The sequence below is a fragment of the Sparus aurata genome, chromosome 6, assembly GCF_900880675.1.
Source record: "Sparus aurata chromosome 6, fSpaAur1.1, whole genome shotgun sequence".
Classification (NCBI taxonomy): Eukaryota; Metazoa; Chordata; class Actinopteri; order Spariformes; family Sparidae; genus Sparus; species Sparus aurata.
In genome coordinates this window covers 24687160-24702860 of record NC_044192.1, presented here as the reverse complement: position 1 = coordinate 24702860, position 15701 = coordinate 24687160, and the positions used below count along the sequence as shown (strand labels likewise).

Genomic DNA, 15701 nt, shown 5'->3' with positions numbered 1-15701 from the left:
TGCATTGAGCATTGTGAGTCAGACACACACACACAGACGAGAGACAACTGTCAGAGAAAATAGACGGAGAAAACAGAGCGGTGGACTCTGCATCAGTACGTCTCAATTCTGAGGCTGTGGTGATTATTAAATGCAGCAAAGTGATGTGGCACGTCTAAACAGCACATAAGCACTTGAATCCAACCTGAGGGCACTGAAAAGAATTACTTAATTTGGCACCAACTCATAATGCAAGTTCCTTTTGGAAATTTCTGCTAACTGGACCTCTTTTTTCCTCTTAATCCTGCCGTTCTGTCATTGTTGCCTCGGATCATCTTCTGTAGCGGGCTGTGGTTAGGGTCCTACTGAGCAGTAGTATAACAGTAACTACGTAACTTGACATGGGCCCTCTTTGCCCACTGTCAAGTTTCAAACGCAACGTTCTCAAACAGAAACAGGGCTTTGATTTTACACTGAAGTAAACAAAGCAGGCTCCTCATTTCAGACTGACAATCGCGAGTATATTTTATCATCTGTAGGTAGCGAATTCATGCCGATGCCAACTGCAGTGTTAAAACATCATGAGCTGTAAACACTGTTTCTGGCTGGCATGTTTAAAAAATGTGTTTAAATCAAGCAGTTCTTTTCTTTCTCTGTCTCTCATTCATGATTTCTGATCAGCTGAACCAAATCTTTCTGACACAAGCGAGGCATTTTTGAAAATATGTATGTCAAAATATTATAAATGTACTAAATGTAAAATTACAAAAATACATGCAATTTGACAACTCTATATCTGTTGATCTTTTTTCAATTAATACTAACAGAAACCCATTAACACTGTGGTGTGTGTGCAGAGTTTTTTCATGTGCTTTTACACAAATCATTTGTTAATTTCTGTCCGTTAATTTGTTCCTGATTAATCGCCGGGCGAACAGGATCTATCATTTCATCAGATGTTTAATCTTGGTACATCACATATGCTCCATTTCCCTCACTTTCATGGTTTTATATTCACATGCAAATCAGATCAGGCTCCAACTCTCATTATTATGGAAAAAGGGGAAGAGGTCTTGTTGAACCCTTACCCAATTACTCCAATGTCCCATATATAGTAACATCTGACAAGATGCGAAGATCCCGCCCTCTTTATATCTCGGCTCATTTGACATTTTATTGAATGTCCGACCAATCTCTTTACATGTTGTGCTTTTTAATTCAGCAAATAAAAAAAAAATCATCTTTCTTTTAATTTGTTAGACTTTCTTAATTCATACCCTTCCCCCAATTCCCTTCTCTAGCAATTCAAGACACACCATGTCCTCAAACCGTACAAATAAACAAACATCTGATAAGCCAGAAATGCGATAAGAGAGGCTTTCTGATTTTGTTTTTTCTGCCCCCAGTGATGACAGATCACCAGGGTTCATTTTTAGATTTTGCTTTCGGAGCCCATCAGTAAAAAATGTTCCCACTTAGATAAGAGTTGTTGAAGTAAAATGGCTTTGCTGCTTTCATTTTGTGTCCTCAGGTACGATGTGGACTCCAAAAGCCCAGACCTCTCCAAACATGTGAGTGTGCGTACTTTAACTTTGAACCACAGATAAATGGAGGCCAGTCTTCAGTCAAATCTGTATTATTGGCTTGAATGGCTCTGAAAAAAGTAAATACTGCTTGATGTCAGATGGTGTTTAAAGTGATTTGAGATTGGCCAAACTCTTTTTTTTATCTGTGGTCTAATGGAGGCGATGTTTGTGTTTTCTGTTTTTCTATATTTTGGATTCGGTGTTGCGTGCTGCACGACTTCTCCTTGATGGAATAAAGCAAACCCGTTTTATTGCCTGATCATAGAAGTATCCAAATACAAAAATGTTTATTTTTCTTCTTATTCAGTGTCTCTCCTTTTAGCTTTTAACAGATGTTATCTGTGGTGTAATTGTGCTATAATTATGCAATATCTATCTGTGATTTAGTCATATTTAGATTTATTATTTTTATTTGTTATAGTAGTAGGCATTGTGTAATACCTTACTATACACTCATGAAGAAAAGCTTTGATTATGCAATGCTTTTATCCATTAGTTTCCATTATGATGTGACATTACATGATAATTTGTTGTTGCACTACTAAACGTGGTTTTAACAGCCATAAGGCTGGAAACTATGGTGACAGAAAGCATTGACAAAAGTTCAAAATAATCAGTTGTGATGATTATTTGATGTATTTGGATCACTGGGGTTTGCATTTTTCCATCACTAGCTCTAATACCACCACCTATTTTTCAGTTCTGACACAGCATGTTGTCTTTCCTCTCTCACTTCGCCATCTTGAGCAGTGCTAGGAGTGCTAGGTATTTGGTAGTGTTGTGTCTTGGTATATGATGTGCTCTGTTGTTGTCGTTGTCATTGTTATTGTTGTTGTTGCTGCTGCTGCCCAACCTTTCTGGAAGCCTGCAGAACTCAACGTAGGTCCCAGCATCTCTCTCACTTCTGACACTGCATGGCCGCTGTCTCACATTAATGATCCTTTTCCTCAGGAGGAAGGATGCTATCACTGATCAGAACCAAAAAAAACAAGAGTCAAGCCAGCATATCATCACAATACAGAACAAAATACACAGTCGTGTCTTTCAGAAGTTTTTGTAACACGATGAAGATGGCGAGATTTTCCAGGCTCTTCTTTTTTATAACTGTGAGAGGATTCAGTGAGCATACCAGACTGGAGACTCACTGGAATGAAACACATGATAACCCAGAGATGAATTATTGAGTGTGCCCTGTCTGCCAAGGCCAAAGTTAGGGAGTCTTTGGTTTGGATTCCCACACATTCTCACTGTGACTAGTTCAAAAAAGACTGTGTTGTCTTTTTTGTCTTTTTTTATGTACCAGATAAATACTCAGTGATACTGAGAGACTTTGTCTGGTGTAAGAAATGAAAGCATGTGACTCCAGCCCGTTTTCATTCTCAATCAGTCAAATACAGCAGTGTGGTCAGCGTGTGTCAGGAGGTGGTCAGGCTGATTGAAATGGTCCCACTCAGGAGACCCAAGTAAGGGTCTTATGTGAATCCACGGTCAAGTTCAGTTGTTTTAAGCTTGTGTGTAAGTTATGTGAGTAAATAATCTTTGCGTAATTTATAATATTTCAGTAAAACCAAACGCTTTGTATGTTTTGCATGCTTTAATTGTCCATCTCAATGCAAACACACAGACTCGCCTTAAATTTCTGTTTCCGTCTCTCTATACTGTATATATGTTTGCTTTGATGACTTTATTCGTTTGTTTTATAGTCACCCAAAAAGCACACCTCGCATTTCCTATTTTTCACCCCTGATTCTGTTTTTCACAGCAGCAGGTGAGCGGTGTGTATAAGAAGCTTGTCGAAAATTACGTAGCGTAGCGAAACCCACTTGGTAAGGAATGATAACCAGGTGCACTTACAAGCTTGGGTGACACAACGGCAAAAGTACGCCACAGTAATTGCGTTTACAAAGGGGTTGAAATAACAGACAGCATCTCTCTCTGTGTTTCCCTGAAGAGCATGTGTGATGGGAAAAGTAGAGTGAGGGCAGATTGTCCACTAATCAACCGCAGATGGCCTCGTTGTCTTGGACAGATATTAAAAACTAAAGTAAAAGATGTTAAAATGGGTCGCTCGCCCAAGTAAAGTCCATGTGTGGGAAACACTGATGTTCATTATTACTAACTTGACCGTGGAGCCCTACATGTACAAAGCTGATGCTCGAGGGGTAAGTGGAGAGTCGAAGCTTCAGTCCTCTGACCAAGCTGCTCTATTTGATGAGTTGGCAGTGAGAGCATGTTGGTCACTCTGTCTCTAAAAAGGCATAAATCCTGTTATGAGTCATGTGTCTTCATCATTGTTCATGGTGCTTTCAGTCTCTCCATCATCCTCCGCAATTCATTAAACCAGTGGTTCCAAACAGATGGGTTTTGGGTCCATTTTGAGTGGGTTGCAATTATTTTGCTGAACTTCATCAAACAAACAGACTGAGTAAGTGGAGTCACAGCAACATCTTCACAGTACAAACAGCCTATAGAGTGCTGTAGAGATGACGTCTTTTTGTAGGCCAGCCCAGAAGTTAGCATCACCCAGATTCTCTGGTCAAAAAGCTTATTTATGAATTAGGATTTTGCATTATCACCAAAGATAAACTCTGTGACAAACATCAGTCTGTGACTGTGATACTTTCAGGTTTTGTCCAGCAAGATTATCATTAAAGATGAAACACCACTTTTATGATTTATGAAGCGTAAATGAAACGACTAGAAGTAAAAAGCTAATGTTAGTCTATAAACAAACTACACTGCGGATGTATGACTCCTGTCAAAACACTAATTGACTTTGATACAAGGGAACCAAAAATGCAAAAATGTTAACTGACTTCCAGATTTTAGGAACTCATTACCACACCACTCTATTGTAACCAGTTTTGTGTGGCAGTTCGTTCCCCCATCCAAGCAGTGTTTTACTCCTGTCAGAATTTTATTATAATAATGCAATATCATTTTAGTAACCTGAAGCCTGAATTAGTTTTAACTACTATCACAATACATTTATCATTTCTAATCACCCCCTTACTGCAAATTTCATTCTTTCATTGAGCCATAATGAGTCGTAATAAAGTTACTCAAGTTTTAATTTTGTGAAATTAAGTATTGCACAGCGGTTGGCTGTGTCTCACAGCTAGAAAGTCCTGGCTTTGAATGCACCGACAGGTGAATTGGGCAGATGGAAATAAACTGAAGGGGTGTTGAGCTGATCTACTGCTGATGTTTACCTGTTGAGAACCACTGGATTTATCCATACTTGTCATGCACACAGAGTCTTCGTGGTTACAGTATGGCAGCATTTGAGTTCAGTTTGACAAGATTTGTTTTACATTTCACAACAAACCTGGATATGATGTCACATTGTTGAGCAGAGCACTGTAATGGTGTCTTTAGGCAAAAGGAGATGCTTAACATCTAGGAAAGCCATTGAGTACAACATAGTCATTAGTCTGCAAGTACAATAGAAAATGGGTTCACGTGAAACCGCTTCAATCAATGGCTTATCCCATTTTCTACCATAAACAATGATGCAACAAAAACATCTTAAAGTCTGACTATTCTCTGGTTTGCCCTTCATATATGCCAACATGTCCCCCCTTTCCCTCCTTCCTCCTTTCTTTCCTTCCTTTCGTCCTTTCTTCCTTCCTTCCAGGACTTTTTGGGTCAAATGTTCTGTACCCTTGGAGAAATTGTGGGATCGCCAGCCAGTCGACTGGAGAAACCACTGGGGTGAGTACAACTTTCAGTCAATTTTTCCACTGCATAAGAACCCCTGACTCCAAATGCAGGGGAAATTTACTGGAGAGGGTGTCAATTTGTTTGGCGTATGAAGGAAAAGGACTCAAAACTGAGAGAAACCGAGTTTGGGGCACAGAGAGAGCGCTAAGAAGTGAGATGACTGGAGGATAAGGAGGAGGAGGATGAACAAGAGACACACTGGTGATTTAGTCAGACATGAGAGAAAAAGACATGGCTCAGACAAAGACGGAGAGGAAGGGTGGGGGAGACAACGCATCCTACAGATGTTTTCCACAGATAATTATTGTCATTAAAGGAAAGGGTGAAGCGCGGAGCAAAATTACCCAAATTACTGCTCGCCTCCTCATCTTGTGCTCTCACGCTGGAGGAGAAAAATGTGGCGTTAATGGGATATTCTGTAATCTATCTTTATGCATCTATCACCCATCATCCATCATCGCCATCATCTTCAGCAGTCTGCTGAGCTCTTGTGTAATTTAGGTGAAGTTATTTAAATGTGTCATTCAGTGAGATTTGCTGGCTCTTAGCTCTTGATACCTCGGAGAACACTGAGAAGGAATATTTGAATACTTAGATTCAACGTGAAGCTGTATGAGATGTTATTGCCATGTGGTGGTATTGGGGAACATTAAACACTAAACTATAGCTGCAAAAAAATATTCTAAGCTGATTTTTAAGTGTTTCACATGTAATACTGAGATTTAGAGAGACGTAATCAATGGTTGGTTCATGTTTATCCCAGCTTGTCCTCTTTCCTAGTTGTTATTTATTTTCGTATGCACTGCAGCCATAAGACTATAGTGTATTTATATTGCACAACAACTGCTGAAATTGGCATTATGAAAGCACATAGAGAGATGTTCTGTTCAGATAATCCTTACTCTATACAACTGTGTGCGGCTAAAAGAAGCGTTTCTAGGTAACTGCAGGGCACCGAGGGTTCGCAGAGAGCCCTGTATGAACCCCTTAAACTGCTCAATATGAACCCATAGTCCTGTGTGCATCTCTGAATCACAACTTTTCATGAGCTTGGGCAGTTTTTAACAGCCTTGTGTTTAACTTGGTAACAACGTGTTCCTTGAATCAGTGGGGTTTTTAATTGTTTCTTTAGCATAAGAACTAGAATTTTATCAACCTGTAAAGGAACACGTAATTCTTCATTTTTACAGAAAATGATTGGAATAACCTAATTTGAAGATACATGATGGTGGTAGGTTAACAGTTAGTGGGTCGGGCTTACCGGAAGTTGATGATTTAAGCCTTCACTTGATGTAGGCTGATCCGAAGGAATTGAGGGTTGTAACTGAACTTAGATGAATAGTCAGTCAGCCGGACAACCAGGATTTTCCGGCATTAGAGTGTGGATATTAAGACGTTTCACTCCGATGACACTCGTACTCGCAAAATTCATCTTTTTTTTTTTGTTGCTTTTATTCATCATCAGGAATGAGAAAGAGAGGCCAAAACATCCTTGTAACTAAATGACTGAATCTGTTGATTGCCATTGACTCTTAAAACAATATACGACCATCATCATAAGGTGAATATTTTGAATAAGACCCCTGTTTGTTTAGGTTTAGGCACCAAAACTAGTAGCTACATCATGATGTGGGTTAAAATAAGCATGTTAATGACAGAAATATTGAGTTAAGTTTCTCAGGGAAGTTCATATAACTCATCATTGACGTTCTCATTCACACTTGACATTAAAAAACCGGTCTGTTGAGTGAATATTATGTGTTTGTTGAACCATCAGTCCACCCGAAGCGCCTTCATCTGGGAACTGTGACCCTCTTTATGCACAGGCTGAGAGAGGCAGATACCTCATCTTTCACAATTTGTGCTGTAATAATAATAAGTAATATGTAAGTAAAAGTGCACATGAGCATACCAAAAGTTTCTCCCCTCAGCACAACCCCTGGTGATGACACTGTTGCAAAACTGTTGCAGAATCTTTTTTTCTTTGCATGTGTCTGTGAACAAAGTACATGTACTATTAATGTTGCTGAAGCAGACTTTAGTACGACACTTTATTGAGAGCATGAACCATCATAATGTTATCACAAATTTAACAACCATTTAATTATTTTAAAAACAGAATTCTTGTTGCATGGTTAGAAAAGGAAATGGATGTCTTGCCAAATTATTTGATTTCATTTTGAGACACTCTGCAGCTGAGCGATAACACGACTGCTTGCCAGATTTTATTTTTATGTTGGCCTTTACTCTTTCATTAAAGCCTCTCCTCATGGTGGAAACCCCTGAAAGAAAAAGTTTTCTATTTCCAGTATGTAGGATGCATGTAGGGCAGTTTATTTTATCACATTCATATAATAACGATGGCATGTGTGTATTTTCGTCACGGTTTGATGAATCAGTTATTGGGATCAGATCCATTCTCTTTCTCACATGGCAGCTCGATGAATGAGTGTGTTTTCTGTCGGATATTAGCCTCCAGTGTTCATTATGTTCAGGATGTGAGGTTTATGTGAACTCCACGAAAAACTGTTGATCAGCAACTTTCAAGCTATACAGAAGAGGTTGTGCAGCAGCTTTGTTTTACCTGTCTTCTGGGGGAGAGTCACTGAGGTAGAGGGACCAGCGTGAAACACACACAGAAGCCCGCTGAGCGCACACACAAGCACAAGTGCACACAAAGTGATGCATTGCCCTGGCAGATTTGCAACCCAGTGGAGTCAGTGTTCATGTTTCTGTGGAAATGAAGAGTGATTCATGTTTCATTGCTTGGAAATGTCAAGACATTTGTCTAAGCTGTGCTGAGCCAATGGGAGAATTTTTTTAGAGCAATGTGTTTGTTTTTCACGCGTGTCTCCACCAGTCCTCTGCTCCTATTTTCACCTGCACGCACAAGACATGAAATGGAATAAATCTTTGTGTAAGAAGTGAGTGAAGGGATCGTTTGTAGCATTAGGCTATGTGTCTGTCTGATGGATGGACTGCCCCCGTATCACAAACACCCAAGAGCTGTGACTTGATATAATCTTTTTCTCTTTACTCTTTTCTCTTGGCCTTTAAGTGTTCACTTTAAGTGCAGACACACGCATTTTTTTAATTGATTTAATGAATCCTGCTTCTTGGTTAAATGGCATATGAATGCACAGGAGTGTATTTTTATTCTTGCTCCATGTTCCCTGTTCTCTGGCTAATTGTAATGGCTTTAATCTTCCTGAAATGAGTGCTTGTTTAATTAGGAGGCAGCCATAGTGATTTTCATCACGGAGGGAAAAAAAAAGGCTCCTGAAGGGAAAGAGATGGTGGGGAGTTGTGCGCTTGCGACACATAGAAAGAGAGAGAAACGCAAACGACAATGAAGACACAAACAACACCCCATAATTGGTAGTCTCATCGTACACAGATGCACAACACAAGTTGCCAGGAAATAACAAAAAGAAGCATTAGAGTAGAGGTGAAGAAGCAGGAGACGGTAGACAACAATCGGTGAAAATGTCTCAAATGAATGCTGTGAACGTTGCATGAGGTTTTCGAAACATGGGACCTATTTATTTACCGCAAGATCTACATAATAATGTACTCACACAGTATTTGCATATCAGCGAGCTAACAAGAATAACCTCTTGACATGACTCTTGGTGATTTTTATTACGTGGAATATTAAAGGAGACATATTATGCTACTTTTTAGGTTCATCATTTTATTTTGGGTCACTACTAGAACATCAGCTTCCTCATACTGTCTGGTGCTGCAGTGTTTTACAGCAATGTATCCCCCCCTCTGTCTGAGACGCTCTGTTTTAGCTCCTGTCTCATTAAGATGATTTAGGATGACTCTGATGTCACAAAGTCACGGAATTAAAGGTGAGATTACCGACGAGGCGTATCAGGAGCAGTGTTTTCTGTGGGAGAGGGGAGCTTCTGTTGGTGCTTTCCACTTAAAAAAAGGACTCATTTAAGATGATTTTTTACCTACACAAGAACATTTATGAAACACTGAAGGAAAGAAGAAAACAGCATGATAAGTCTCTTTTAAATAATGTCCCTGCATTTTTTGTACAGGCCTTTATTTTGTAATAGGTGCTGAAGAAGCTTTAAAGCCAAAATAGTTGCACAACCTAGAAGACCTCGATATCAGCAGAGGCTTCCATATTGATTGATCTTGCAGCTACTTGTTCATTTGTGTGTCCCTGTATGACACAAAAAGACTGTATATTATTGTAAGGCACAGATTAATTAACACTGACTACTAATGAATGTATCAGATTGCATGGCCTCAAAGGCTCTTCTCAGTCTTTGTTCACCGCACTGCGTTGCTTACAGATTCCCTTTGAGGCCACTCAAGCACACAGGAGATGCACACAAAGTCATACAAACACAGACACCAGCGTCCGCTCAATATAATTAGGTGCACGGGCCAGAGTGTGTGTGCATATGTGACTACGAAAACAGAATATGTACAGGACTGATCTCCTGTCCATCGGCCGTATAAAATATGGATGGTGCCTCCGGGTCTGTGAAGTGAATCCAATATGGAAGTGTATTAAACCTACATTTCTATTTAATAGCCAGCAAGGGGGAAGCTCCACTGGTTGCAAAAAGTAGTATGATTGAATGTAAGCTAATGAGAAAATGACCCTACTTCTCACTTGATTTAGTTCCTCAGTAAACAGTTTCCTAAAGAGTTTATGACCTCAATTGTTAATTTAAAGTCTCCTTTAATACAACATCATGTTCATTTATGAAAAATGTTGGTCACATTTAGAGTGAAACAGATGATAAAGCAGGGCATGCTGTAGGGTGTGGCTACCATGTGATTGACAAGTCGCTGATGTGGCGTGTCCCTCGTTGATAAGATGACAACCTTTGGACCAATGAGACACTTGGCTTAACAGATCACATGTTGTGACTGAATTTAAGGACAGTTTCATCCACTACTTCACCATTAGCAGAGTGCTTGGAATGAATATGAGACACCAGAAAAAGTAAAGTTGTACACTTGTAATAAAGTTTCATAATTGTATTGATGTGGACAGGGGATTTGTGAAATGGTTCATTATATTATTATAGTGTATTATATTATATCGGATGATTGCTTCACTGTCCATGCATGGACCATTTTATGTTAATGATCACAGGGAAACGGCCTCAAACTTACCTTGAAAAGATCACAGTTTTACAACCAAACAGTTGTGTTCTGTGTTGTGAAATAACAATCATACTAAACTATATTTAGCTGTGTTATGATTTAACCAGGTGCTTCATGGTAAAATTAAGTAATAAAAGTAGATACAAATCAAAAACGTAAAGGTGTAAAACAAGACAAAATAATTACATTCCAACAAAAACCATCAGTTGAGAAAACAGTATTGCTAAAAATGAGAGAGAAAAGAGCTCCACAGCTGAGGGGCCCAGGCAGCAAAGTACCGCTTGCCTGAAGTGTTCATTATGTACCACTTGTCATCAGAAAGGACTATGTACTTGGCAACATCAACCACCCTCTCCTTTACTTGCAGGTGTAGAGTTAGGCAATGATAATTAACGGTTGTTAATTTTAATGACTGTTTGTCAGATTGAAAAAACTTGTTAAGCTGACCTTTAACACATCTGATTGTGCAGTCCCTCTTCAGTTGTTTTAAAAGTTTAAATCTTTGATTGTACCTTACCTTTACCTTTACTCCAACTGGAAGACAGCACAGCCCTAAACAAGGATATCAGACCAATAAACATTTCAAAGCAAATATTTAGCCATGTCAAAGCAGAACAAGCCCACATGTGATAAAAATCATTAAAGTGATTATTCTATTTAGGTGCTCCAGTTCCAGGACATTGTGCATGCTGGCTGACTAGAAGGCTTAGTGGATCACTGTACCATTATTGGTGTTACAAGCTGCAGCTGTGCTTTTCCTGATTATGACGAGTCAAAAAGCCATGAAAACGATATTACGTCTCATAAAACCTCCAGTGCACACAGAGGGACGTCTAATGATAATCAGTGCACGTTTTTTATCATCTCATGAAACACGTGACTTATCCACTTCAACTTAAATGTTAATGACACTAATTCGTAGAGTGTTTGTGTGTGTGTTAGATTGAAAAAGACAGAAAAAAAACAGCGCTTCCGCCAAACAAGACATTTGTTTCATCTGAGCATCAAAGGCGCTCTGCTCTTTTATGCTTGCTTCAGATTTTACTGTCCTCTCTTGCCACGGGCCTCAAATGCAAATTTTATTTAAGAGATTTAAATGATCTTGTCATTGGGATTTATATAGAAAGGTGATTTGACCTGAGAGTGCAGTGACACTGCTAGCTGCGCATGTGTGTGTTTTTTTTTTATTGGATGCTATATGTGTGACACAATTCAAAATGGTTTTAATGTTTATTATAATATTATGGCTATTTCTAAAGCAGCTTCCCAAAAAAAGAAAAGAAAAAGAAAGTAAAGTTAAAATCTTTGAAACCCCATATTTCATAAGTCTGTTGGTGAATGATGTAAAGTTATATGCAAAATTATTCCTTTTGGTTGTTAGAGTTGCACTGTGGTGTCCATGCAAGATCTTAACACGTCTCTGCCATATTGTGCCAAAGTGCTATTTATAAACTCCATTTTAATTAATTGTATTCCTGTGCTCGATTACATTATTCTATTCTAATAAGTCTGCTTCAGTCACATTCTTCTCATCTTTATCTTTTATTTTCAAGCCTTCAGCAATGATTGGGATCTCACAACTGATGATGGTTTTCAGATGCACATGTATGAATCAATGACACTGCAGCAGGGTTGCTATTTATATCCACAGCTGCACTCAAAAAGGATAAGAGAGAATGGTAGGGAGTTGTGTGAGGCCTTGCAATCAACCGTGCACATTGTGGGTATGTCAGCAATTATCTATGGTTTATATGTAGAAGTTGAGATTAGGCTTGAGGACATGAGCAGGACTGAGATTTATAAAATGCAGCCTTGCATACACATTTTCTACACCAAAATGAGAGAGACAAAACCATTTCCCTGCGTTTAGAGTACACAGCACTCACTGTGAGAGGGAAATAAAGCCTATTATGTTACCACGAGAAGTACAAAGCATTTTGCTAGCTAATATGGCATGCTGCTGCTGTTCCGTTCTTCTTTGACTGCTAACAAAATGTTTATACAAGTGAGAAATGAATTGTGCAAAAGGTTTCTTAAATTTCTGCTGTGCTGGAAGCGAAAAGAAAGCCTGTCATTGCAGGTTTTCTGATAACGGTGGAGAAAATGTCTGAATGCATGCACTTTGATGACCTGCTAATTTCCCTGCTTGATTTAAACCCAACCCTGTTCCTTTAGAACAAAGTAGTAGCATCAGTATAACCTCTGTACATTAGAAAACCACTGGTCATTTACATATTTTTCTTATATATCATTTATTCTGTTTGTCCTCGCTCAGTTTCAGTGCTGTGTGCTGTTACTGAGTGTTTTAGCAGTAAATCACAAAACTTTTGATATACACAGGTCATGGACACAGTATCATTAACACTGAGTCTGATGAAATCAGATACAACATTTCTCATCTGTGCGGTACTCTGTGAGTAGTGCTTAACATGTGAACGGCATGTGCTAACAAGCTAAACTAAGACGAAGAAATAAAGTAAGTAAGTAAATATATACATAAAACCAGTGTTGTTAAAAGTGCCCAAAAGTCATACTTGAGTGAAGTTAACAATATCACGTTAAAACATTGCTTTGGCAAAAGTCATCCATACAAATACTACTATGTAAGATACTAAGTATCTATAATTAACGTAAGTAATTTATACATATATTAACATGCATGTATTACTGGTCAGCTGATTTTTTTTTTAAATATGTTTTTTTAGCAGAGCGCAGATAAAACTAGAATGGCACAGTTAGCATTGTGATAGTGAAACTCAAACCCCAGAATAAATGTTGCTAATGTAAGTTTCTTCAAACCACAGACATTAATGTCTTTTTGTCTTTGTATTCCTTTTGTTTCTGTAGGTTAAATTTTCTATTTAATCTTGTAACACCGCTGTGCTTATTGCCAAGTTAGGCCCAAAAACCACTTGGGCGTTTTGTTTTTATTTTGAAACACAGTCTCAAACTGGGATGTCTGGCTGGAATTGGTCTTGACCAGCTGTCATGCCACCACTGTCTGACATGGAAGTCTGCTGACATACATGTAATGTGAACATGAATCGGCAGATGTTATTCTGGCGCAGCAATGTGAGCAAGTTAAAGTATACTGACTTATCTCAAAGTACTGCTGTGCCTAAACAGCCTCACAATAACACAAGTGTAGTTGTGGGACTCCAAATGGGTCACATTTGATTTTTTCTCTCCAATTGTCAAATCCAGAACCATACTTCATAAACAGTATTTATATTTGATTCTTCACCACAAAGCAGTAGAAGAACCCAACACAGCTACTGAAAATCAGCTACAAAAATCAATGATGCAACACATTACAAGAACAATAAAACAAATCAAGACAATGTACAGTGAGGAATGGAAAAAAAATAAAAAGAAAAGAAAATCATAAGAACTATCACATCCTGGGTGCATGAAATAGCACCAACCTCAAACCCTAGCACAGACACCAAACAGGTAAAAAAAAAAAAAAAACGTCTTCAAAAGTTAAAACCCCAGGCGAAGCACTTCAGACCAGGAGAATATTGCGGTACTTTATTGCTTTTACGTATTTGGGGTTGCTCAGCTGTGCACACACACACTCCTTTATCTGCAAGGCCTCCACCTGCACAGTTAGCATCCTGGAGCTCACCCTAATCGTCACAGTCTTCACCTAAAGCCCTCAGAGCAGCTCCATCACAGCAGATGGGGGTTAAATGGATCACTCCAGGGAACATAGATAATAGACAGGCAGCACAGAGGAGGAATTATTGTCATTAACATCAATTTTTCCTCACAGTATCACTTAAACCCAAAAACCCTCTACAGTCAGACACAGCAGCGTTCTATGTGTACCTTTTGTTACGCTTTAAAGGTCCAATATTATGAAAAACATGTTTCTCTGGTCTCTACATAAGCTGGTCCTCCCTAATCCTACCAACTCCCAGAATGAGGAAAGCAAACGAGTCCTGCATGGTCTCTGCAGCCCACCCACTGGTTTAACGGCGCTCCTACAGGCTGTTCAGATTCAGCTCCTTTCGTTGCATAACGAAAGGAGAGATGTTCATAGTCCGGCCTCCTCTGTGCGGTGATAGGAGATATCCGAGAGGGGGGCATCCACCCCAGAGGTGAAGTTTGGTGTGTCCAGCAGTAAGCTAGCAGTGTTTTGCAATGTCATCGCTCAGAGCTAGACACACAAATTGCTCTGTTGTTGGTTGTATAAATCAACATAAGTGCCTATATTCTGTCCCAGCTATAGAACAACAGAAGAGACGGTGGTTGCATTTCATTTTTTACGACAACGTGCCGGCTACGCTTCCTGTTAGTTTGTATGTGTGTGCTAACCACTTTGCGTGGGACTGCTTCAGTAACGAGGGTCAGTACAAAGCTGGCTTTGCCTCGACACTGACCCTTGTGAAAGGATCAGTTGGGAACCATACGGGATCAAGCAACTGCAACCGAGCCACAGGTAAGTGTCGCAACGTTTTGATAGAATTTACAGTTGCCTATGAGTATGGTGAAGTCAGCTGGAAATTGGCTAACTAGTTAGTGCCGCTTCAGTCCGCTATGCAATGGCGTTTGATGCGAGTTTAATGTTAATAATATTAGGATGGAGCTTGGTTGTCACAGTAAAAAGTCTGGAAACATGTGCGAACTGGAGACAGAGACAATGCGAACAGTGTCCAAGAGTTTGGAGACTGTGTTGGAGACAAACACAGCTTTCGCTAGCTGTCAGCCATTAGCTACATGGTAGTAAATGTAACAACACATACGAACGAACTAAACAACATATTCAGACACACTAACCATCCTGAAACATCCTGCTGCAGCCACAGAGTCTGAGTTTCTTCAGGAGCCTCTCCTTCTGGTTCTGATTCTGGGTCAAACTGGTATGGTTGAACGACAGCATCTCTGCGAGTCATAGCGTTACATCAACTGTAAACATTAGCGCATGCTACCGCTAGCGCAAGCGGCATCCTCTCCCTGAGAGGGGCGTGTAGCAGGCAAGGCAGGTGCTGACAGATGGAGCTCATTAGCATTTAAAGGTGCGGGCATAGAAACAGCCTGCTCTCAGTATGTCTCAGTAGAGCGACTTTTAGACAGCTGAAATTCAGGACCACGGATGGGTCTGGGGCAATACATTTCAAATACAGTGTTGCTGGACCTCTGACAGCTGTGTGAAATTGATGAAAAACAGTATAATATGGGACTTTAAGTTATCAGTTTTGTTTGTTCATTATATTCAGCTAAAATGGTATTACAACACGCAGTAATTGTTGGTTATGTTTTTATTAA

The 15701-nt window shown here is 39.4% G+C and overlaps 1 protein-coding gene across 4 annotated transcripts in view; it reads left to right on the top strand.

Moving 5' to 3' along the window:
* Nucleotides 1–15701, top strand: part of cpne5b (copine Vb) — a 131856-nt gene that overhangs the window by 41558 nt on the left and 74597 nt on the right. For 2 of the 4 annotated variants that reach the window (XM_030420712.1, XM_030420711.1), the window contains exons 5-6: nt 1511–1550; nt 5203–5279. In XM_030420712.1, coding sequence (XP_030276572.1) covers nt 1511–1550; nt 5203–5279 — 117 coding nt within the window. Of the gene's footprint in view, nt 1–1510; nt 1551–2429; nt 2445–5202; nt 5280–15701 lie in introns of all 4 variants that reach the window. The other 2 variants (XM_030420713.1, XM_030420714.1) reach the window with 2 other exon arrangements.